This window comes from Grampus griseus (assembly GCF_964374135.1).
Source record: "Grampus griseus genome assembly, chromosome: X".
Lineage (NCBI taxonomy): Eukaryota > Metazoa > Chordata > Mammalia > Artiodactyla > Delphinidae > Grampus > Grampus griseus.
The window spans coordinates 13,882,584-13,909,018 of record NC_138999.1 but is presented as its reverse complement, the minus strand read 5'-3'; the positions used below and the strand labels follow the sequence as shown (position 1 = coordinate 13,909,018).

The 26,435-nt window shown below is 41.8% G+C and overlaps 1 protein-coding gene across 9 annotated transcripts in view; it reads right to left on the bottom strand.

Moving 5' to 3' along the window:
* The window catches only part of REPS2 (RALBP1 associated Eps domain containing 2), a 225,885-nt gene that overhangs the window by 81,824 nt on the left and 117,626 nt on the right, over window positions 1-26,435 (bottom strand). For 2 of the 9 annotated variants that reach the window (XM_082681115.1, XM_082681116.1), the window contains exons 9-13: window positions 23,016-23,110; window positions 18,015-18,084; window positions 16,496-16,549; window positions 12,043-12,088; window positions 8,837-8,973 (exon numbers count right to left, since the gene is read on the bottom strand). In XM_082681115.1, coding sequence (XP_082537241.1) covers window positions 8,837-8,973; window positions 12,043-12,088; window positions 16,496-16,549; window positions 18,015-18,084; window positions 23,016-23,110 — 402 coding nt within the window. The remainder of the gene's footprint in view (window positions 1-8,836; window positions 8,974-12,042; window positions 12,089-16,495; window positions 16,550-18,014; window positions 18,085-23,015; window positions 23,111-26,435) is intronic. The other 7 variants (XM_082681117.1, XM_082681119.1, XM_082681118.1 and 4 more) reach the window with 4 other exon arrangements.

The window sequence follows — 26,435 nt, the reverse complement described above, 5'->3', positions numbered from 1 at the left end:
AATAAACAGAAATTAACGAGCTGATCCTAAATTTCATATGAAAATGCAAGGTACCCAGAATAACCAAAACAATCTTGAAAAAGAAGAATAAAGTGGGTAGTTATGCACTTTCCAATTTCAAAACTTATTACAATTCTGTAATAATCAAGACAGTACGGTACTGGCATAAGGACAGACATATAGATCGATGGAATAGAAATGAGAGTCCAGAAATAAACCTTTATGTTGATGGTCAATTGACTTTCAACATGGGTACCAGGAAAATTCAACGGGAATCAATCATTTTCTCAACAAATAGTACTGGGACAACTGAGTAGCCACATGCAAAAAAATGGATCTGGACCCCTATCTCATACCATATACAAAAATCAACTCAAATGGATCACACACCTAAATGTGAGAGCTAAAAATATAAAACTGTTAAAAGAAAAGGGGAGTAAATTTTTGTGACCTTGAGTTAGGCAATGGTATCTTCTTTTTTTGTTTAATTTATTTATTTTATTTATTATTTATTTTTGGTTGCATTGGGCCTTTGTTGCTGTGCGTGGGCTTTCTCTAGTTGCGACGGGTGGGGGCTACTCTTCACTGCGGTGCACGGGCTTCTCATTGCCGTGGCTTCTCTTGTTGTGGAGCACAGGCTCTAGGTGTGCAGGTTTCAGTAGCTGTGGCACACGGGTTCAGTAGTTGTGGCTCACGGGCTCTAGAGCACAGGCTCAGTAGTCGTGGCACATGGGCCCAGCTGCTCCGCGGCATGTGGGATCCTCCCAGGTCAGGGCTCAAACCCGTGTCCCCTGCGTTGGCAGGCGGGTTCTTAACCACTGCACCACCAGGGAAGCCTTAGGCAATGGTTTCTTAGATATGACACCAAAAGCACAAATGACCAAAGAAAAAACAGATAAAGTGGATGTCATCAAAATGAAGAGCTTTTGCACTTCAAAGGACACCATCAAAAAGCGTGAAAGAACAACCCACAAAATGAGAGAAAATATTTGTAAATCATATATCTGAAAAGAGACTTGTATCCAGAATATATAATGAACACTTACAACTCAACAAAAAAAGACAAATAACCCAATTTAAAAATAGGCAAAGATTCTGAATAGACATTTCTCCAAAGATGACATAAATGTAGCCAATAAGCACAGGAAAAGATGTTCAATATCATTAGTCATTAGAAAATGCAAATGAAAACCATGATAAGACATCACTTCAGACCTACTAGGATGGCTAAAATAAAAAAGACAGACGGTAACAAAGGTTTCAAGGATATGAAGAAATTGAAATCCTCATACACAGCTACTGAGATGGTAAACTGGTACAGCTGCTTTGGAAAACAGTTCAGTAGTTCCTCAAAATGTTCAACAAAGAGTTAACATATAACCCAGAAATTCCACTCCCGTATATGCCCAAGAAAAAGGAAAACATATACTTGTTTACACAAAAACTTGTACATGAATGTTCACAGCCGTATTATTCATAATAGTCAAAAGGTAGAAACAACCGAAATGTCCATCAACTGACAAATGGATGAATAAAATGTGCCATATCCATAAAATGTAATATTATTTATTCATCCATAAAAGGAATGAAGTGCTGGTTCATTCTACAACATGGATAAACCTCGCGAACATGATGCTAAGTGAAAGAAGCCCATCACAAAAGACTATATATATATATTTGTCCAGAACAGACAAATTTATAGACACAGAAAGTAGGTTAGTGATTGCCCATGGCTCTGGGGAGAGGAGCGTGGTGTGGAGAATGATTGCTAACAGGTATGGGGTGTCTTTTGGGGGTGGTGAGAATGTTCTGAAATTGGACAATACTGGTGGCTGTACAACACTGTGAATACACTAAAAGCCACTGAACGGTACACTTTAAAAGGGTAAATTTTTTTTTTAACATCTTTATTGGGGTATAATTGCTTTACAATGGTGTGTTAGTTTCTGCTTTATAACAAAGTGAATCAGTCATACATAAACATATGTTCCCATATGTCTTCCCTCTTGCGTCTCCCTCCCTCCCACCCTCCCTGTCCCACCCCTCCAGGCTGTCACAAAGCACCGAGCCAATATCCCTGTGCCATGCGGCTGCTTCCCACTAGCTATCTACCTTACTACGTTTGTTAGTGTGTATATGCCCATGACTCTCTCTCGCCCTGTCACCGCTCACCCTTCCCCCTCCCCATAACCTCAAGTCCGTTCTCTAGGAGGTCTGCGTCTTTATTCCTGCCTTACCCCTAGGTTCTTCATGACATTTTTTTCCCTTAAATTCCATATATATGTGTTAGCATACGGTATTTGTCTTTTTCTTTCTGACTTACTTCACTCTGTATGACAGACTCTAGGTCTATCCACCTCATTACAAATAGCTCAATTTCGTTTCTTTTTATGGCTGAGTAATATTCCATTGTATATATGTGCCACATCTTCTTTATCCATTCATCCGATGATGGGCACTTAGGTTGTTTCCATCTCCGGGCTATTGTAAATAGAGCTGCAATGAACATTTTGGTACATGACTCTTTTTGAATTTTGGTTTCCTCAGGGTATATGCCCAGTAGTGGGATTGCTGGGTCATATGGTAGTTCTATTTGTAGTTTTTTAAGGAACCTCCATACTGTTCTCCATAGTGGCTGAACCAATTCACATTCCCACCAGCAGTGCAAGAGTGTTCTAAAAGGGTGAATTTTATAGAACGTGGATTATATATACCTCAGTAAAGCTTTCATTTAAAAAAAGAACTGTCTAGACTGACAAACTGAACCCTTGGCTGGCTATGTACTGTGGACCCCAAAGTCTGGGCATGGGGCAGGAATCCCATAATTCCACTAGATTTCAAAATCCTACTAGATTTTAAAAGGGAACAAGTAGCTCTCACAGCAATGATACAATAAGGAAATCTATAAGGTCATAGCCATCTGTGTGGCCAAATTCATCCTTTAGAAAACTTGAAAGGCAAGTTTGGTCTTGAGACCATCTCTTACTCCCAAGGGGTTTACCTTTTCTAAAGTTACAGAAAGAGGGCTTCCCTGGTGGCACAGTAGTTAAGAATCCGCCTGCAAATACAGGGGACACAGGTTTGAGCCCTGGTCCGGGAAGATCCCACATGCCTCGGAGCAACTAAGCCCATGCACCACAACTACTGAGCCTGCACTCTAGAGCCCGCGAGCCACAACTACTGAGCCCGTGCACCACCACTACTGAAACCCACGTGCCTAGAGCCTGTGCTCCACAACAAGAGAAGCCACCACAATGAGAAGCCCGCGCACCACAAGGAAGAGTAGCCCCCGCTCGCCGCAAGTAGAGAAAGCCTGTGTGCAGCAACAAAGACCCAAAGAAGCCCAATAAATAAATTAATTAATTAAAGTTGCAAAAAGAAATATTCATCTGTAGAAAACCCAGGACAGATTGTTCTCAGCTCATCACTCAATAAACACATCCCCACCACCACCAAATTAAGACAGAGCCCTTATCACAACCCTTTGCCCATCCATACATCTCACAATGGAGGCTATGGGAAGTCCTCCAAAACTATTCCTCAGTGCTGGAGGACCACTGAGGAGGAATCCGAAGAACATATCAGAGCCTTAAACAATGCTCTGTCATTTCAGCTCCATTCTAGGAGGTGGCAGCAGATCGGTTGTAAAAATACCCTGGATACAGATTGGTAGGCAGGTTTGAGACAGATAAACTCATCCGGGAAGGCCATCTGTGGTACTCTCAGGTGCCATCTGGTCATTGCAGCTATAGAGTGAAAAGTATATTTTTTGTAGTCAGTAATATCTATACGTGAGGCAAAACTGAAGAGATACAAATGGATATTCAATGAAAAGTAAGTTTCTCTCTTACACCTGGGCCCCGGTCATCCTATTCTCTTCCCCAGAGGCAACCACTGTTACCACTTTTTCAAGTATCCTTCCGAAAAACTGTCTATACAATGAAAAACATACATATCACGCACCAATGCCTTTCTCACTCGTCTCAGACAGCTCTCCACTTAGTACACGTACCTTATTCTTTTTAACAGCTTCATAAGATTCCATGAGATGGATGTACCATAATTTCTTAACCATGGAGTGAACTTTTATTACCAGTGTGTCTAAAGCAGAGAGAGGACATTATCTACCCATGGGCAGATACTACCCATGGATGTGTTTTGTTTGGCCATCGTAATGGTTTTAACATGTGGCTCTCAGTGTCCTCGGCCATACGGGATGTGGTGGAAAGAGCTGTCCACCAAAATGCACTCTCCTTTCTTAACGTAAGCGGGGTGGCACTGGGAAGTGGTGGCCCTGCCAGGGACTTCCTTTCCCACTGCGCGGCAGCTAGCTCTATCCAAGGGACCAAGTTGCCCCTGTTAGATTTGTGCGGACATGATGAAGATTCTTGGTCTGAATCTCTAAAGGCATGGCTACGTCCCCCCCCCCACTCCGTAATCTCTGCCCTTTCTGCCAGGCGGAGGCTCAGTGGCTGGACAGGGCTGTGTGTAGCACTGAGGCAGCTGACCGTCACTATGGAAGCCTCGGGCTGCAAACCCATGGCTTTGGAGGAGGCAGGGCAGTGTCAAAAGTGGGAGGAGGGGAGTTCCCACACCACACAGTGAAACAGAATAAACCCTTTTACGGGGGTGGGGGGAAGCCTTATGAAAACAACTGTTCCAGTGAGGAAAAAGAGGTTAGGATCTAAAAAGTATCGTCTTCACTGTCTGATTTTTCTCACAGGAATTTCAGTAATAAAACACGTTACGTGGCTGTAAGTCTAGAGCTATAAAATCTAAACCTCACTGAGCAAGTCCCAGGCTTGACTGCCTCTAGATTTTGTATGCTTGCATCATCACTGCCTTAGACCTTCTTGCACATTTTTTTCTCTCCAACAGAGCAGCTACAATGGGACTGTGAAAGGATGGCTCCACGGCCTGAATCAGCTATGACAAAGGTGAGCTCCCTTTTCCGCACAGCGATCCTATTACGTCAACTTCTCCCTATGAAAACACACGCTTTAGGTGTAATGCTAGCACCTACCTATCTCGAGCCCTGGGATAGTCTAGACTCCTGCAAATCACATGTTCACACCCTCTTTGCAGATATCAAGGTTAAAGCCAACTATCCCACACTGCCAGAGTTGGCCTGGTTCATTTTTATAGATTTACAATCTAAAACAATCCTTCATTATTCTTCCCCATATTATGTTACCTATCATAAATTTGAAGGCATTAATGCCACCCACTTCTGAGCTATTCCTTCCTTCCCAAGAGTCCTTTGAATGCTATCTGAATCCTATACCGAGTCTGTGGGCTCGCCCCCGCTTGGTCTCCTCAGGCTCTTATCCTATTTGCTTCTCCCTCTGTATAAACATCATCACCACTATATAACAACCATCTCACCTTTTCCTTCATTTCCCTCTTTCATTCTTGCTTCTTTGCATCTTCTCTCCATCCTACTTCTTCTCCACACTATCGCTCCACCTTAGGCTACTCTGACTCAGCAACTTAGCCTCATTCACTCTGTTTTTCACAATCCTGTGATTCTCATTTTTAAAAACATTAGCTTCACTTTATCTTTCCTTTTCAATTCAAGTTCATATCTTATTTCATCGCACATTATCTTTCCCTGTTTTCTTTACCCTTTCCTCGTTCTTCTATTGTTATAAACAGGATGGCCTAGGTAGAGTCTGTCTTAAGTGATAAAGTTGGCTAAAAGATGGGGTACTGGGGGCTGGAAGAACATGGACCGCATGAAGGAGCAGGTTAGCTTAGGCTCCCCAAGGCCACCTTCACATTCCCAAGGGCCTGAGATAAGACAGGTCCAGGCCCTCACAGGAAAAATGAAGAGGAGACAAGCGGTTTCTGTGGTTGGGCAAAGAGCAGGAGCGCCGGAAGCTAAGTGTGCCTCCACTCGGGCAATTCACCAAAGAAGAAATATTAATGTCTAGTAACAACACAGGAAAAGCTGTTCAGGCTCACTAGGAATCAAGGAAATGCAAACATTTGTCTATCAGATAGGTAACGATTAAAAAGATGAACATTACCCAGTGCTGATGAGGGTGTGAGGAAACACTCTCAGGTGACGTAACCAGTGGGATAAGTTCATAAGGTACAAGTTTTTGACAGCACAGTTTGGCAACCTGTATCTACACTTCAAAGGTATATGGCCTCTGACTCAGCATCTCCGACTTCAGCCCAAGAAAATAAGTAGACAAGGAAACAAAGATATAGATACGAAGTCATTAATAACCTCTACCTTGTTTATGACATGAGAGCAGAGAGAGGTTGGTGGCGGAGCCTGGGAAAGAGAGGTCCATGCCTCCGTGGGGGCGGGCGGAGAGGAGAGAAACAGAGAGGGAAGGGGAGGAGAGGGGAGCAGCATGTGAGCACGAGAGGACACTATGAGGTAGAGACAGGAGAACGAGATGGGGGGAGACGGGGACACAGAAAGCCTCACAGGGCGCAATCAACCACGTCACCCAGGCACGAAGAAATGACACAGCTCCATATTATGAAAGAGGGTTAATCAGGAAGCTCAGGATATAGGACAGCAAGCACAGTGTGACCCAGCTTAGCTAGAGTGACACATGAAGACAAGTGTGGCAGAGGGGTGACTACGTGGGCACCACGGTTCTCACTGACGGTGCTATGGTGACTGGTTTAGACTCTACCTCGTGCTTTCCTAGCTTGTCAGAGTTTTAATAAGTAATTTCTAGCAATATGCACTACACTAAAATTCTACATAGTTTAGACAGACCCTTGTACTTTCCTGTGAGAATTAACCCACAGGCAAACAAATTAAGTAGATGAAATGGTACCACCTGCTTTTCATAATGCAGACATGCTCTGTTTCTCATGTGATCAATTTAAACTGCTTGTTAAAATTTCATTTGTGTAAACCTGTACTGGAAAGACGATGGAATTAAGCTATGAATACAGATGTCACCCACCTAGCTATTCTTTGGCATTTATCAAATGAAAATACTTTTCCCTTGAAGTCCTATCAACATCGGAGACGTAAAGAGAAGCCGTCTGAATTCAGGCTCTCCTGAAAGCAGCCCCTACCGCTGGGACTTGGGAGCGGGCATTTGATTTCGGTGTGAGGCGAGCACGACAGGGCAGGAGGGCAGTGGACCCAGACAAGGTATGTTAATGAGGGGCTACTGCCACAGGTGGCCACAGCTCGGTACCTCTGCGAGCCATCCCGGGGACTGCGAGGAACGAGGCACAGAACTGTCCCACCGGGGGTCAGGAAGTCAGGGGCTTTCCTCAGACCCCCCTCTCCCCGTCGGTCTTCCGTGGGAGTGAGTGCCTAGGAGCCAAACATGGCACTACTTGAATGACATCTATTACCTCATCAACACCCTGTAATTCTCTTGAGGGTTGGTCCTGTTTTCGAAATTAGGAATCTGAGAGGCAGAAAAGATTAAGCCACTTGCTGAAAATCAGATAGTTAATAAGCAGCTGAGCTGAACTCCAAATTCAGTCTTCTCTCTCCCACTCTAGGGTGCCACGTGGTAAAGGCCACGGCCCATCCATTCTGCAGCATAGCTGGCGCTCCTCATGGGGAGAGAGACACAGCCTGAGGGGGGGGCATGTTTCCAGCCTCTCCTTGCAAGGAAAACGTACGGAGATGCTTGCCCAGATTGTTTTAACCTTCTTGTGTCCACAGAAAAACCTTCGAGGTCAACATCCACCAGCCACGTGAATTTTTTATAGCATCATCATCCGTGGCTACTCCCACCCCAAATACCAGTTACTATGAAATTATGCCAGAATTTGGATCAAAGTATGGGGGAAAATTCAAGACAAATTTTTATCTGATGAACTCATGGCAGAGAATCAAATTTCATAGAGAGTTCCAGATTCTGGTATATTAAAAAACAATCTATAACTTTACTATGAGGAGAGTACTTTATTAGAACAAATAAAACATGCTGAGCTCTGCCGGGACACGGGGGTCACGCTCATGTGTGAGCCAAGGAGATTCTTTCCTTGCGTTAGTAAAAAAGATAATCATCTGCAAATCACTAGCATCTGAGGTTGGCTTGATTTAAAATGCACAGAGATACAGAAAAAGTTCCAGGAAATCATTGTATTTAGAGCTTGCCTGCATTAGTCAGTGGAAAGGCCCTTGCACCTCCCAAAATAACACTTGGGACAGCAGCTGTACGCTAGCACCTTCACTCATGTGAAGGCATGGCTCGCATCTGAGGTTCCGCAGGCTCCCGGGAGGACAGCTCCTCTTCACAAGGAGCCAGGGGAGCAGACAGGCCGCCCCACACTCCCCGCCTCCAGCCCAGCTGTACAGCAGCTGCCTTGAGCAAGTCCCATCCCCAGAAGCCCCAGAGCAGCCCAACTGAAGGAGCCCTTGACCCAGATGCCCACACTAAACACCTAACCATCAGTCAGATTTAGAAAGCAGAGCCCCCTTAAGCATTAAGCCTGGAGGACACAGGATCTTCACCAGAGGATAAAATGCAGAAAATTCCGGCCAGGCATTGACCACCGAGACCTTTCACAGAAGAACGGCATAAGCGTCTGAGGAAATCACAGATGGCAATCCTGGACACAAATCACCACGATGCAGAGAACAAGACCCTGGCCACACACTCAGTGCACTGTCTGGGGAGGAAGCATTTTCATCCTCTGGGTACAGAATTTCATAATTCCTGGTCCATAGCAAGTGTGGGCAAGGCTCCAGACACACGTGATATCTATGTGCCAGCCACGTGAAGGCCGTCTGGGCCAGGTCTGCTCGTTCTCTGGACCCACAGAGGCCTCTGTAGTGACACCCATCCAATGACTCCAACAGGAAAGGGAAGGGCTGGGGCGCAGAGGGGCACTTCACCTGGCACACTGGGCTGGAAGACTTTATTCAGATCCAAGGAGGAGGCTCTGGAATGGGTTTTCTGTGGCCGCGGTGGCGGGGTGGGAGGGTCCTCGCCCCTCTTCATGGCCTCTTCTATGGAGGTGCTAGAGTAGGATCTGCAGCAAAATAAGGGAAGGTCAGAAGGCAGACAGCAAAGCTTTACTCTCTGAAACTGGGCTGAAACAGAAAATACCCACAAAAGGCAAAGCGACTGCCAAGGCTTGCTGAGTTCCCGGAGGAGCCAGATACGGTGCTGCCCCCTGGATACCACACCAGCTGCAACAAGCGCCCAACCCCCAACCCTGAGTCACAACCTTTTTTAAACTCTTTGCTCTTATTACACCTTAGACCTGAACTTACCCCAGAGGGAACGCTTTCTGTAAATTCAAATCCATTTCGGTTGGAATTGTTAATAACACGTAAACCCTTCCACTTAGGTACTTCCATACTTTAATAGAAGGGCTTCATGGTATTAACTGACCGCAGAACCCTTCTCCTGTTTACATGCAAACGTGATAACAGGCACATATGGAACTGGGACAGATAAGCTGAGAGTAAGAATCAAATGTTCAACGGAATATGCCACAAATGAAATTCAGGAGAGGAAAACACACATCAGTCAGGTTGAGGGGCCTTGGTTGTCTTACCATGAGAAATACAGGTTTGGGGAAATTTTCAAAGCAAAAGCCTCCTCTTAACCTTCTCTCTCAATCTGTAACAAGGCAGGAGCTAACTAGGCAATTTCAGAGATTATAACTCCAATTCACGGCATTTAATGAAAAAGGAACTACGTAAGTTGCTAAAGGTCACATAGCTAGAAGGTTACATAGGTTTCATTCAAATTCCAGTCTCAGTTTCTAAATTATATCTTTAAAATGTTCTGAGACTGCCTGCCTATGAGCCAGGGAAGAAAACTTGGGGCACAGCTAGACTATATATTAGAGCCCTACTTATTTTCTAAATTAATTCAACTCAGTACATTACTCTATCGGTTAGGAATAAGTTTGTGGATGAATTCCCAATATGATTTTCTAAGAAGCTCATGTGTACATCTTATGTCTGTTCTATTCAGCTTCTGAGCTAACTTCCTGTCAAAGAAGAAAATGACCTTTGATCAGAGATGTGTCCTACAGATAAATTAAACTCAGAAAAGTGTCTTGGTATTTAGCTATTACAGTGGCACTCAGGAAATTAGAATCTATCCATTACTATTAAGCAACTTCAGTTCTTAGTAAAGCTGGTTTTGACACAGCAAGTTCTTATTTTCCTGAATAACTTCCTCAAGGTTTCTTTGTGGTAGTCCAGAGGTTTTTTGTCATGCAAGGTTGCAATCTTTAATAAAGCCACCATAATGGCATGTGACATGCTCTGGGGTGGTCCCTGTAACACAACTGGCAGGACAGGCAAGACAAAGGCAGGCAGGAACAAGCAGGAAGGGTGCTCTGATCCTTTCAACCAGAATAAAAGGGAATCCATAGAAAAGGACAACAAAGTTTTCGAATGGAAACTCTTGATTAAAAAAGGAAATTAGAGACCCTGGCTAGAAAGAACTTTCTATGTCAGATACAGCTCTAGTGACATTTTTCACTCAAGAGAGAGAAAATAATGTGTACATGTATAAATCATGTGTGTGCGTGTGTATATATACACACATACATATAATTGAGCACACAATCTCATACTACATCTTATTCCATTTTACTTCCATATATAACCTGCGTATTTGTATTTTTATATGGAAAGTTAAATGAATATCCAATAAGTGATACAGTAAAACTATGACTGCAACCAATTAAAACATAAATGTGCAGGGAATCAACAAAATGATGAACGCAGCAGTGTTAGAAGGGTGATTTTCCTTTCCCTTACATTTCTACATGGCTTTATTATTCTAAAAAGGAGGATTAAAATAATTTAATTCTCACGGTCTCAGTAAGGACCCAGTTGGGTGTAGTGAAAACAAAACCATCCAAATTAGACCAAGAGACCAATCCCTAAAAGAATCGTATATAAAATTTAGCAGAGATATTAATAATAGAATATGTGACTGAGATTTTGTCATTTCACTCGCTTTGAGAGGAAGCCAGCAGAAGTAAAAACTGTGAGGTTCAATTTCTGCCATTCAGAGAAGGGTTTGCCTACTATGAAGGCAGATAAATATTACTATTCCTACATCCTAAAGCCAGCACGGACTAACTTGTAAAAGATCCATTCATCCTTCAAAAACAGGATGAGCAAATGTGGTGGCCATTGAGAGAAACAGGAACTATAACTTCTTTTCCTACCAAAACGAATTAGTGTACCTATTATTTTTAAAAATATGAACACAGATATCTGTACCTTCTACAAGGGGTAACTCTTTGACTTACAAGGAGACGAGAGCTCCTTAAATTGGCAATATTGCAAGCATACAAAATACGATCCGATTTAAATTCACTTTCTCAGGAATACATCTAGCAGCCAAAGGAGGAAAAAAGTCACTAAGAGCCAAAGCAAAACTTGGAAAACACACACGTAGCATCCTGTCTCCCACTGCAGTCTACTGGTAAAGAGCAGTCTCAACACCATTTCCCCTCTTTGAGGTTCTAGTATTTCTATGAGAGTCTGTATTTCTCTTCATTCCTCCCTTCTGATGTCTGATGTCAACCACAGCACTGCCTTACTGGCTCTCCCTCTTCTACTAACCTCTACTGACTTAAAAACTGTGAAGTTGAGAAGAGGCTCTAAGAGGATGCAACAGTCCACAAACACTGCTTACCTGAAGTTCCGAGCTGCACTGATTAGTTCCCTACTCTAGATTTTATCCCCCAGACTTCCTATTTTTTGGTGTGCACCTTGTCATGATAGGACATTTCAATGTTAGTTACCTTTTAACGGTATTTCCCGCTTTCCAAAGCTACTTTCCCCCTATTCGTTATCATCCTGCAGCAAGAGGGTCACATCACATTGCCCCTTCTTTGTGTTAGGTGGCCGGAGAGCAGCAGCCCCTCTCCCAGCACCAACAAACCCAGAAACTAAGCACCTCCCCAGCAGCACTGCGGGCTCCAGTCAGGCCCCTCATGACGAGTGAACTCACCCTCATCCTAAGCTTCAAATTGAAGGGAAAAGATTTTGGGTTGGGAGGTTTATTTCTAGTCAGGGGCATGGCACAAAGAGCATTCAAGTAGAAGTTAAACAAACACTACCTGGATCTTGGTCTTGCTTTGAGACTGTTGGAATCCTTAGGAGTGGCTGAAACAAAGATTAGTTGTTGTTTGCTTGGGTTTCATGTCTGCAGTTAAACAGGTTTTAAGCAGCACCTGGGCTAGTACAGAACACATCAACAGGTAAACATGAGGTACAGGTATCCGTGTGGAAAACTTGACCGCTTCCACATTTTTGTGATTCCATAATTTTATTTCTAAAGCTAAAGGCACGATTAAAAAGAAAGAAAAACCAACATATTTTTCCTCTCATCAGAGCATTAGCCATGAAGCCATTCCCAAATCGAAGTTGATTAATGAACCAATTCCGGCCTAAAAGACAACTCTCTCAAGAGGTTATCTATTTATACAATGATGGGTTCAGACTTGAGGGTTTCTTGGTCTATCATGATAGCCTAGTAATAATAGATTTTGAACCAGTCTCCCCTGAAGGCTAGGAAGAAATGTATTGGGCTACATATTTTAAGATTTTCTTAAAATACACCACCAGGACCACATGACCACAAGAAATCAAAGTCCCACAGTTAAGTCTAAATAATCTATGCAGCTTTTCCTGTAAGAAAATATTCTTGTGTCCCAAATCGTAGAGAGAATATTATGAAGTGAAATCATTAAAATATTTTGTCAACCATACAACTTTTCCTTCTCCAATTTAAATCATGAACTAGCTTGCTCACTACCAACACACATGGAGCCTACTTTCCCATCATAAGTTGTTGGGAGTAATGAGAAATACTTACAAAAACATTTTTTACGTCTTCAATCCTCTTTTTACGTCTTCAATCCTCTGTGGAAGACAACTTTAGAAACCACTAGCTGTGCTAAGGTTTTGCAAACGTTGCAAATTTTTCATCATAAAATGTCATAAACATTCAAAGAAAAAGTGCTACTAACTAGGAGCAAGGAGAATATAGTTTGTACACTGTTTGCACAAATTTTTCCGGAAAGAAAATGTCGCACTGCATGATGCCATCCTCTTTAACATTACTCCAAAGATAAAACCCCTCCTTGGTATGAAGCATGCTGGATTTCTGACGATCATTAAACTCCTTGGGTTGGATAAGCAGGGCAGAATGCGGAGCTGAGATGCTAACAAGGCCCAAAGCAAACTAGCAACACACGTCCCCTTAGCTTCCATCAGCTATAGAAGACGTGCTTTTCTCCCAACTGAAGCGCTCTGGCTTCTTGGAGTGAGGACACGAGCACCTTTTAACTGCAAACCACTGAAAGGCTGCCGGAGCCCCGAGAAGCACGGGAGGCCCAAGCAGTGTGAGCCTGCCTTGGCCGGTCTCGTGCGCCCACACGAAGATGGACAACCACCTCCCCTGCTCCAGCCCCCTGGCGGCAAAAGATGGTGGCCCAAGAGAGCCTCTCCTCCAGCCCAGCAGGCTACCTGGGGCCACCTGGGGCTGCAAGGGCCACCCACCACGGGGCTGAGGGCCACCCTCCAAGCGGGCCGCCCACGGCTGGCTCCAGCCCGCTTCTCTCAGGCCCCACTGCTTCCCAGAAATATGTGGGCAGAAGTCTCAGCCATTTTAAAACACTGTTCCCCAAACCAGACCGCGGTAACCGTTACTTCCTTTGTCCAGTGCCACTATCTTTGCCTTTGTGCCGGGGAGGGGGGGGGAGGGGTGGGTGTGGAAGGAGCGGGGAACCCTGCTGGTGAGAGATAGGCAGGCAGATGGCGTGATGGGTGTGGCTGAGCCGTGGAGACCAGGCTAGGAGTCCTGAGGTCCAGGGGCTACTCCTGGCCACGACCCTCTCTAGCTGTGACCTCCGTGAACCTCAGTCTCCTCACCTACAGAATGAAGATAATAAAAATGAGGCCCCTTTCTCACTCAGAGAGATAAGAAAGTGAAGGCGCTTTAAAAACTTAAATGTATTCTAGAATTGCAACGTATTATTGCTGTAGGGTGTTCCTAATTTTTCAAGATTAGAAATCTGGTTTTGAAATTCAGTTCCTTCTAGGACAGCACGGGAGGTGCAGGTGGGTGCAGGGAATGGAAAGAGAGACCAAGGGGTGGCTGCCAGCAACTGGGCAGCTATGAGAATCACCAACAGCAGGCTGAAGACTACAGCGTGAGGGCGAGCAGGCCCGACGCCCTCGGCAGGACCTAGAGACACACAGAAAAAGATGGCCACGGTGCAGTATAGCCTTTTGAATTAGGCTAGAATGTGCCATTAGCTAAGAAATCCATCAGATTCCACTAATATGTACATGTTCAGTACTTAAAAGGGTAAAGGTCTATGAGAAAAAGATGTAACAAGGAATACCGCGTTCCCTGATGACAGAGTCCCATATCCCATCTGTAAGCCACCACATTTTCTTCACCACCATTACTATTATCATGGTTATCACCACCCACTGTGGAAGGAAGAGCAAAAGAGGGAAATGAGATCCCAGGCAGGGCTGGTAAGCTTCCACAGGTTCGAGATCAGAAAAAGCTGGAGAACACGATTTTAGTTAAGTCTTCCATCAGCCTCCAAGCCCCTGAAAGTCAGACTCAGCATTTGGAGCATGTGAATATCCACAAAAATGGCAAGGGCAGGTTGGGTCAGAATCCAGGCAGAAGCCCACGGGCGGATCACAGCTTCTCACTGAGCTGGGCAGAGGGAAGAAGAATGAGAACTTCCTAGAACACTCCAGGCATGTCATCTTTACAGGAAACAGAAACAGGATAGGAGGGCAAGCCTAAAGTTTAATTCTCCAGAAGGCGGCAACTCAACTGAGGTGAACTGCCCACATGGCACGGACAGCCTTCCAGAATTAGAAACCACCACCTTGAAACTCTTGTGTCTCCCTCTAGGAATCCAAACATTCCCCGGAAAAGAGGGTATTAAATACGTTTTCAGATGAGGGATTCCCTCATATCCACTCCAGAAAGGGCAGCAAAGGGAAGAACAAATCAGAAACCACATAGCATGCTCCCAGACAGAATGTGAAACAAATTCAGATATACTTCACGTACTGTGGCACGCACACCCTGATAGGTTCTGTCTGGTGACTCCATGCCCCATTCAATGAAGGAATGTTGAAAATGACATCTAAAGCTCATGTCCCAGAGAACACGAAATGCTCATGGAAAAAACAGGAAGAGTTATTAGCCTAAAAGGCTGTTGGAGAAGCACAATTTAACTCTCCAAATTTAAATAACTTTTACTGATACCATAACATGAAGTTTACAAAAACTAGGATGTATCCACTTCATTTCCAGAAATTAGAGTTGGAAAGTACCTACCTCAGGCATCTGTCCTACACAAATAGAGCATTTCCGTCTATGATGAAGGAACCTGAATCAGTTCCAAAAGCCAAAACTAGGCTTGAGAATTCCTACCACTTTTGGAGTCATAGTTGATCTACGATCTTAATTTTCTATTTCTTAACGTCACTTTCTAGAGGTAGTGGTTCCCAAAATAGGCTGAACATTGGAACCCCCTAGGAGGGAGGGGCTGCCTAAAAATACAGATTCTTAGGCCTTATCACTGCAATCAATCATATATTCTCATTCATATTCATTCTCCCTCCCTCCGTCCCTCTCTCTCCCTCTACCCCTCTCTCTTTTAAACCTTAAATGAACTTAGTGTTTGGGAAATACTGTACTGTAGCATAAGCCTCGATGTATATTGATTCCTTTGTTCCAACTTTAAAAAAATGAAGCCTGGATGATAGCTAGTAAACCAAAACAAACATGATTTACTTATGAAATATTAAGAGAGATAACACTAAAAGAGAAAGCAGCAACTTCTTTCATGTGCTCATAACCAGAGCTCCAAACAGTAATGCCAGCCCTAGCCAGTTTGTTCTCAGCTAGGTTCATCTTGGTTCAGTGATGGCTCTGTCGAGAAAGCTGAGGCCACAGGCCCGACCATCTCCATGGTTCCCAGACACAGTTCTGACTCTCCAAGAACCTGGGCAAATACGACTTTTATTTCTCTCCTTGGAATCCACTCCATGTGTAAGCACATTTACCTGCCTTCTTGGTGGTGAAGCATAATGAAAGCGTTTGAGATTTATGCTTTGGAAATGGAAAGTTTCACCTGTGAGCCTCCCATTAATCCACCCCATCAGCTTACTCTACACAGAAATCACAATGGCTTGTTGAAATCTTCCCAAATCCAAGCCTTCACAATTTTATACTTAGTGACAATGAGACCCTCGATTCAAACTGAGAAATCCTTTCAGTGAAACCTATATTCAGAAATTAAAAAGAAATCACCCTCTTCTCATACCTGAGAAGAGGGGAGGAGTAAAAAAGAAACCAAAAGGTTTCCTTAGAATAAAACACAAGACAAATATTTGGACAGAAATATATATATATATATATACTATCACAGATGTACCAGTTTTCTCACTGAAACTACAGGGTTGTTTTGGTTTGTTTGTTTGTTTAAGAAATAACTACATTAAAAATATATTAAATTGGTTTTCTCCTACCTGAATCCTCGGACATATCCTTTGGTAAGGCTTCATCCGTAGCACTCTTCAAAGCTAGCAGTGTTTCGTTTTGTTTTTAAAGAACAAGAGAGGGAAAAGTAAAGAAAAAAAAAATTTATGTCTCAGACACATTACATTAAAACAAAGAACCCCTAGTCATCACTTATGAAAACGGTGTTACAAACATCTATAAGTTGCTATAGCACTTACTAAAACAATAAAAGTCTCCTAAACTATGGTAACAGGTTCTCCTCCTACAGAGAACAGAGGTATTTTCAATGTTCCAGAGAGAGTGCCTCTAGTGGCTGGGAGGAGTATTACCAGGAAGTATCAAATTTCCCCATTTCTTTCCTGACATCCAGAGCAAAGATACAAGGACCTCTCTGAGAGTGACAGCCAGGATTCAGGATTTTTAGAGCTCGTGAGGTTATTCCAATGGGTAGTCAAGGCTAAGACCCACTAGTAAAGACAGTAATCAGAGTATTTGCTGCCACAGATAACATCTAGGTCTGCCTGCCTCTCCTGAGCAAATACTGAAACAGAGAGCATGCAATTACTATTTCCTAATGGGAAACATTTTTCACGTTTAACTCCCATACAAAGCTACATCCATGGCAGGTCATGATAACAAAACCTGAAATAGCTTCACTGATTTTTAGTCCCTTCAGATAAGCCTTTCATTCATGGGCAGTGAATCAATATCAGATAATAGAAGGAATACGGGCTTGAGAATTCGAAAATCTTGGTTCTTATCCCTGCTCTTTTTCTTACTGAGCAAATAATTCATACTGCCTGAACTTTAGTTTACTCATCTCTATATTTTATATGATAAAACATACCAGCCTCCATTCCATTTTGTGAGGACTGAATAATACAGTGCATGAGGAAGGACCTGATAGATTATAAAGCATTATATAGAAGTATGGCAGGAGGTGGGGTGTTCCTCCTGCTCTTCTAGATAAGTCCCTGGCCAACTCATCCCTGTGCTTGATGCTAGCTGTAACACGGAACACCGTGCTGCACTGCTCTCACCCGTCCAGTAAGATAAGCAAATCATCACAACCCAACACCCACAAAGTCACAGAGAATAAAGCCCAGGGGTAGAAACTCTCTCCAGAAGGTAACTTCCTCGAGGATTAGACCTGTGTACAAATGTGCATGTATATTGACATTCTGGGATCACATCTGCCAACACAAGATGTTATGCTCACAAACCGTTCAGCTTCTAGTCATTTCCTAATTAGTACGACCAGATTCCAATAAAAGGTGTTGGAGTAGCCTGAGGGTCAGCAGTGAGCACAGGGTCATAACTGAAGGGCTGTGGACACTCAAGGTCTTGTTACCACTTTATGAACTATAGTTTCGTCACAGCAACTGGAACTACTTAATCCATCCAAATGTTTTCATATACAGAGAACAGTCCTCAGATGCTCTAGAAGCCAGCCACTCCAAGAGAAGTAGATTAAAAATATATATAGGTAAAATGTCCCTAAAGGGAGAAAACTCATTCTTTCCATACCTTGTTTGTCATCACCAGTCACATCTTGGGTAGGGACAGGAAAGTCGGCCATGTCTTTAATAGATAGCTTCTTGGAAAAGAAAAGTAAATTAATAATATGGGTTGGAATGGAAATGAAGTGATGTGCACATCTGATGCAAATGTTTTTAAAAGCTATGTATCTTGCCAATATTTCTGTCTCCCATAAACCCTGACATTTAATACTATTTTATTTTTTAGATTTCTAGTGGGGTATAAGTTAATTTGTATTGAAAAATTTATATACACAGAGGGAAAAAATAATGACTTAGATTGAAGTACATGTATAGACCACGCATTATATCTCAATCTGGTGTGGGACTCAGCCAGAGTTGTGGAGCATTTGCCCATGGCTCCAGTCAAGAACAAACCTGTGCTCTAGGTACTTTCTCACAAGCAGAGAGAGGTTCTGACAAGTGGCCCCATCACATGGGTATTTGCCAGGATCTCTTATGTAGAGGGTGTTCAACCCTGATTCAAACAGCCTCCTTGTCATGGAATAAGAGAATTTTACTGATGAGCGGAACAAAATTTTCTGCTAACTCACTGAAGGAAGAAGTCCTCTCTTACACTAAGAAGATGAATACCCAAATTGATCAAGTATTGATTAGTTTAAAATTCTATGTAAAATCTACTTACTATAATTTCTTCTACACTCTCAATTAACATGGACTCTGTCCTCTGATAAGATTAAAGGATAATACATATTCATAGTTGATATATATATGTAAACACATTCTAGAAAGATATATAAAAATTGAAGGGTGATTGGTAGGTGGGGATAGGGATAAGAGGAGAACTTGCCATTATATGCCTTTTGATATTCTTTTTATTTTAAACATATTAAAAAAATCAAATAAAGATAAATTTTAAAACTTAAAGAAGTAGGGTAAATTCCTGGAGTTAGCCGGTGCTCCAAAAGGTTAACTGGTTTACCTCTCAGAATCTGAACAGCCCAAGAGACCTAAGCAATACTTCTGTTTCCAAACTGTTTCAAAGAATGGAGTTAGAATACTGCTTGGTGGTAACCTGATCTAGGGCTTAGCCATCCACAGGCAAGTCATTCTTGGCATTACAATGAAGCCTGCAGATGTAATTTAGAACAGAGAATGTATCTCAACAGCGCCCTTCTTTCATTTTCTTATCCCACGTGGATTGTAATCCAGATCCTTAGCAGAATAAAATAATTTAGGAGTAGAAAATATGGATAAAAAGAAATCCAAAAGAACACTGTTGAAAGAAATTTTTAAAATCTAAATAAAAGGAAAGACACCCCGTGCTCATGGTCAGAAGACTTAATATTGTTAAGATGGTAATATTCTCTAAATCCATCTACAGATTTGAAGCAATCCTTCTTGCTTTTTTGCAGAATTTGACCAGCTGGTCGTAAATTTCATATAAAAATGTAAGGGACCCAGAATAGCAAAAATATTCTTGAAAAAGAAGAACAACTTACCAGAAACTTATAGTAATCAAGACACTGTAGTACTCACATAATGACAGACATATAGATCAATGGACTAGAATTGAGAATCCATAAATAAACCCTTAAATTTGTGGTCAACTGATTTTCAGTAAGCGTACAAAACAATTCAGTGGGAGAAAATTGTCTATTCAATAAATGATGCTGGGACAACTCGATATCCATATAAAAATAAAGAATGAAGTTGGTCCTCTTCTTCACGGCATATATAAAAATTCACTCAAAATGGATCACAGACCTAAATGTAAGACCTAAAACTATAAAACCCTTAGAAGAAAATATAGGAATAAACCTTCATGATCTTGTATTAGGCAATGGTTTCTTAGATATGACACCAAAAGCACAAGCAAAAAAAGAAAAAAATTAGATAAACTGAACTTCATCAAAATACAAAACATTTGTGTTACAAAGGATACTATCAAGAAAGGGAGGGAAAAACAAAGAAAAATACTTGCAAATTATACATTTAATAAGAGATTTATATCCAGAATATATAAAGAACACTTACAACTCAATAAATAACCCAGTTTATAAATGGACAAGGGATAGGAATAGATATTTCACCAAAGAAGACATACAAATGGCTAATTAGCACACAAAAAGATGCTCAATATCAGTAGTCATTAGGAAATTCAAATCAAAACCACGAGATACCACTTCACTCCCACTAGGGTGACTAAAATCAAAAAGACAGATAATAACCAATGTTAACAAGGATATGGGGAAACTGGAACCCTCATACACTGCTGGTGGAGGAATGTAAAATGGTGCAGCTGCTCTGGAAAGTAGTTTGTGAGTTCCTCAAAAAGTTAAACACAAGGTACAATATGATCCAATGATTCCACTCCTCAATATATACTCAAGAGAAGTGAAAACGTGTGCACACAAAAACCTGTACATGGACATTCAGAGCAGCATTTTTTCTAACAGCCCAAAAGGGAAAACAACCCAAATGTCCATCAGACCAAGAATGGACCAACAAAAATTGTGTTAGTATCCATACAACGGAATACTATTCAGCAATAAAAAGGAATGAAGCACTGATACATGCTACAATGTGAATGAACTTTAAAACATTACACAAAGTGATCTCATCACAAGAAAAAATTTTTTTTCCTAATTCTTTAATAGCGTATTTATGTGAGATGATGGATGTTCACTAAACTTAACACAGTAATCATTTCAAGATGTATGTAAGTCAAATCATTTTGCTGTATGTACACCTTAAACTTATCCAGTGCTATATGTCAACTCTATCTCAATAAAACTGGAAGATCAAAAGCAAACATTATACTAAGTGAAAGAAGCCTGTCACAAAAGACCACATATTTTACGTTTCTATTTATATGAAATGTCCAGAATAGGCAAATTCAGAGACAGAAAATAGCTTAATGATTACTAGAGGCTGGGGGAAGCAGGGAACAGTAGATGACTGCTAATGGGTACAGGTTTTCATTTTGGAGTGATGAAGATGTTCTAAAATTCGACTATAGTGCTGGTTGCACAACTGTCAATATAAAAAAATCCACTGAATACTTTATACAAATTGTATACTTTAGATGAATATGGTATATGAATTTTATCTCAATAAGCCTGTTTACAAAAGAAAGAAATCCAGTAACCTGAGAAGCACTGCTAAAGACAAGTGTCCCTGAAATTATAATCTTTAATTCTTGATGGAAATAAGTACATGGTACAGCTCTGCTGTCTTTAGAAAAAGATGTACTGCTGAGCAAACTTCTCAAGACCTGACTCAGCTATAGCTCCATTCACAACAAACACCTTTACGGAGTCATCCTTCACAGGGCTGGTACCAAGATCTATCTAAACTCCAAGCCTGGGGAATTCCCTGGCAGTCCAGTGGTTAGGACTACACGCTTTCACTGCCAAGAGCCCAGGTTCAATCGCTGGTTGGGGAACTAAGATCCCACAAGCCATGTGGCGTGGCCAAAAAATAATAATAATAAAATAAAATAAACTCCAAGCATGCATTCCTGTGTTTAAAATATCTCCATTTCCAGGCTTCACAGACACCTGGATATTTGCTCCTTTCCTTTTAGAGATGATAAGTGAGTGCACGAAGAACAGCAACGTGAGTCAGTAATTAATTTCTCCAAAAACAAACAGCATTATTTATCTCTGTTGGAAAAGCAAAGATCATCTGATAGCATGGCAAGTTGGAACAAAATGTTTAACTAGAAAAAATGTGAATTATGACGTTTTTAGTAAATCACCTAACAACAACATAATTTTACACAAGCAGGGGTACCCATAGCAAAAAAAATTTAAAAATAAAACAAAAAACAAACCAAAACAAACAAAAAAAATAAAACAGGGCAACTGCATAAGACAGTTGTAGAGATGTCTGTCCTGGCCTGACAGACAAACTTCTCCGTACACTGTCAGCAACCCCAGAGTACACCGAGGGCCGGGAAAAGTGACTGACAATCATACTTGCTTCACCATCATACACATTCTACAGAAAAAGAAATTGAAAAAGCCAAAACTCTTAGAATGCACCTCTATCACTCCACCTGAAATCACTTTATCTCCTTCCCAAGAGTAGAAATCTGCTGAGGAAAGGAACACGGAGGCTACGACTCAAAGAGCAGTAGAGAGGTCAAGAGAGACGTTATCAGAGGGGGCGCAGCAGAAGCAGGCTTGATTCGCTCAGAGAAGAGCAGAGGATGGCATCCACAACATGCACTACAGGCACGAGAGCCTTGTGGGAAAGAATAAATAATCACACACAATCACAAGAAATTTTTTAAATGGCCCTGTATCCTGCCTTTGACTTCTATCATCTTGCAACGTCGGAGCACTGTAATAGGAGCCTATGAACAAACCTCCATTTATGAAACATTTCCAGACTTTTTTCAGGTTGGGAACAGCAGATATCATAAGTTGTCATCACAGCAATCATAATGGTGGTGACGGTGACGAAAGTGCTGATATTAACAATAACCATAAGGACCCCTAAAGCACACAGTTAAGCCCCTGCATCAGTGGCCCAACGTTATAGGAATTCTTCGGGTTTCTCTTGAGGACCATCCAAATCAGGCAGCTTTCAATGTGATCTGGGGCCCTCATATACAGTTCTCAAACCTCCTCTCAAAACTGTTCTGATTCATTACACCTTGTTAATAATCAGCTGCTGAAAATACAACTTTACAATGTTTACTTCAAAATTAAAGCTCGGTTGAAGCAAATAACCTGGCTTACGTTTTCCTGGCTTAGTTTGGCTACACCTAAATTTCACCTCTAAAAGGTCAAGAGGCTACTTTGCTTTTTTCACGAAATCTAGTTTTAGGGAGAAGAGAAAAAAAGATAATTATAGATATATCTGGTGTCTAGATTTGAAATGCTGAGCTCCAAGGTAAGTACTAAGTATTAAGAGAAATCGTTACGAAAGCAAATTTTCCAGAGTTTGTAAAGAACAATCAGCTAATGGATTTAATAGTACACACATCCTTACTTATTAACATATGAAGATCTTTTACCTCCATCCGATTCAAGTCACGGGGTTGTTGGTTTGCTGGCACTGACTCAGAATAAGAATCAAATAACGCACACTCCCACTTGGGCTTAGGAAAGGCTAAGAAGAAACAAAAAGAATGCATAAGAATATATACTATAGTCATGGTGGTCGTCGTTTCCTAGCAGCTTTTCTGTGCTTGGTAAATAGAGCAACAAAATCAGCCAGCTCCTATATGCGAGAGATGGCACTAATCACGGTGAGGTAGTATTTCAAGTTCTTTACGTGTACAAGCTAGTACTTCTGCCATGCCCACTTTACACGCAATAAAACTAAGGAGCAGCGAAGGTAAGCACCTTAGTCAAGGTCAGAGAGCCAGTAAATGAAGAGCAGGGGCTTGAACTGCCAGCACTCCTGCTGGAAGGTCCATGCTGTCAGCATTTCATGTTGTAACACAGAAGTCATTTTCCACCTTAACCATCACTATCACAATACTTCAGTTTCAACTAAGCTACTAGCAGCATTTTAAAATGGCAGTAACTATGGTGATAGTTTGAATACCATAAACATTAACTGAGGAAATACTTCATTTTAGCTATTACTACTGGAAGTAAATAGACAAGATCTTACAATGATATGTGCCGAAGAAAGCTTTATGAAGTACTCATTTCTTTTGGTTAGCAGGAATAACAAAAATAAGAACACAAGTTCTTCCTGATTTATAACAATGAGATAATCACATTATGGGTTTCTTCCAACATAGTATAGTGACAGCAGCTGTTAGCTGGGTAGCTGAGTGGATCAGCATAAGAAAAACCATCCTACCTGGTAAGCTAACACTGAACACTCACACTATTTCTTAGAAACAGATTCTGTTTCACCACTTTTGTCACAAAGTAAGTAAAAAAAAAATGTCTCAACAACTAGGAAAATTGTCATTATTCCAAAGAGGAAAAGCAGACTGGGGTAGACAGTAAACAGAAGCTACAAATCAAATTTGTCAAGACCAGCTATTAAGAAATCAAAATTTTAGTGCCATGTTTAAAAACATTTTTTTGAATCAAATGTTAAAAATAGATTGGCAGGGACTTCCCTGGTGGCACAGTGGTTAAGAATCACCTGCCAACACAGGGGACGTGGGTTCGAGCCCTGGTCCAGGAAGATCCCACATGCCGCAGAGCAACTAAGCCCTTGCGCCACAACTACTGAGCCTTGCGCTAGAGCCCGCGAGCCACAACTACTGAGCCCGCATGCCACAACTACTGAAGCCCGTGTGCCTAGAGCCCGTGCTCCGCAACAAGAGAAGTCACCGCAATGAGAAGCCTGTTCGCCGCAACCAGAGAAAGCCCGCTCGCAGCAACAAAGACCCAACACAGCCAAAAATAAAATAAATAAATGTATTTAAAACAATTAAAAAGCACAGAGAAGACCCAAAGAGTTCTGGCCATTTTCTTGAACCAAATACAAAAATAAACAAGGTTAATAAACCATTTAAAAGTCAACTACTAAACCCTTAGGGTTTGCCATACTATCACTAAGTTTAATGGGGTTTTATGAGGTCTCTCATGGTTTTTGTTAGAACTATTTAATTATTACTTAAGATTAATCCCACAAACTCTGGAAATGATGTGCAATTTTTGTTTAATTGAAGGGTATATGATGGATTCTTCTTCAGTTGTCTCTATATAAATGCATGCTCCATAAAAGGCCATTAAGAAATGGGGGGTGGACTTCATTCAAAATAAAGGGAGATGCTCTTGACTGAGGCTCTATTTTTTAGACTCCCCTGTACTGCGTAAGCAAGGTAAAAGCAGCCATTTGCAGCAGTAAAGGAATCAAGAGGCTATTTCTCTTTTGTTAATACACTTTTTGCTCAGGGCTTTCAGACCTTTAAAAATTTCATCAGTGACTTTTGAAACACTCCGTGAAACACCTGAACACCTACAAAGTGACTCCTCAAATAAGAAGTCATGACACCCAGCCTAGGTTCCATAGCCACACCACATAAGAACAAGGAAACAGCATTCCTCAAGACCCCAAACAGGAAAGAGAGGGAGGAGAGACAGCGAGACAGAGACAGGGACACAGAGAGAGACACTAAAGAGGAAACAGAGCAGTGCGTCATGCTGCCCAACTGCAAACTAGTTCCTGGGGACCCCTGAGGGTCTCCCCCAGACTGTAAGGAAGGGGAACACGCTGGAGTTACGGCCCGCTGGAGTCAGAAAGCAGCTGCTATTAGCAAAGTCCAAGCTCTGAAACAAGTAATAGCTTTTGCTCTCTGAACCCTCCCCTTTGTACATTATCTGAGGGCCTCTGGGCAAGATTCCAGAATGGGTCATGCTTCCCCCAACATGTTCACCGGTCCCTGGCACCAGCCACATACTTAGTCTCTTCCTTTTGGTTGAGCCTCCACCCCGTCACTACCTAACACAGAATGACAGACTTTTTATTTAAGAGTCAGAGACCCGAAGACTGACTTAGATAAGTCACTGGGTACTTTGAATCTAGTGTCGTTATGAGGAGGAGACAAGACAAGATAACCTAAGGCCTTTCCAGATCTAACCAGGAAATTTATGATCTGTTCATGACTAATCACATTTTCTTTAGACACTGGTTCCCTCCTGCCAATAATCATCAATGACTAAGCTCTCATGTTTTAGAGGCCCTCTCTAAAAAGTGAGAAAGTCTGTTGAAAGCACCAGCTATTTCTGGACCCTTTCGATGAAGGCTATACTTCTGTGAATAATAAAATTCACATCAGAAATCAGCCCACTGCCTTTGAAAGGGCAAGAGACACTATTAATTTTTTCAATCTTCCAAAGAAGTTAATACAAAGGTTGGACTCACCATGACTCTTTCCTATCCAAAGGATTTGGGGGTAACTGTTTTATTAATGAGAAAGACAAAGAGAGCTCTATTCTAACTTTCTGGCGTGCTAGAATGTTCTATATCTGATTGCAGTTACATGGGTGGATACATATTTTAAAAATCGAGTGTACATTTAAGATCGGAGCCTTTCATACATTTCACTGCATGTAATTTTTAAACTTTTTCATTAGGTACAGGACTCCTAGTCCATTCCGTTGCCCAAGGCCACTCGGGGACATCGGGCTGGGCCTAAAGATGCTAAGTCAGCATTGGCTCTACAGGAAGATCTTCCTCCTAATTTTTTATCAGCTGGGGATTCAGTAGTTGCCTGGTCCACAATTTTCATGAAAGGGTTACGTGGCTTTGGTTCAAATCCATCCAGACAGTACTAGAATGGAGATAAGAGATGACTCACATTTGCTAGATCATCCCTATGCCTCACATTATAAGTTGTGAGAGTCTAATATCAGTTAATGAACAGTAACTGTGTATACAAAGGACTCCACAAAGTGTCTGGACAACATCTTAAGGAACAAAACTCTCTTCCAAGGTCTGGAAGGAAACGCCTAAGGTTTAG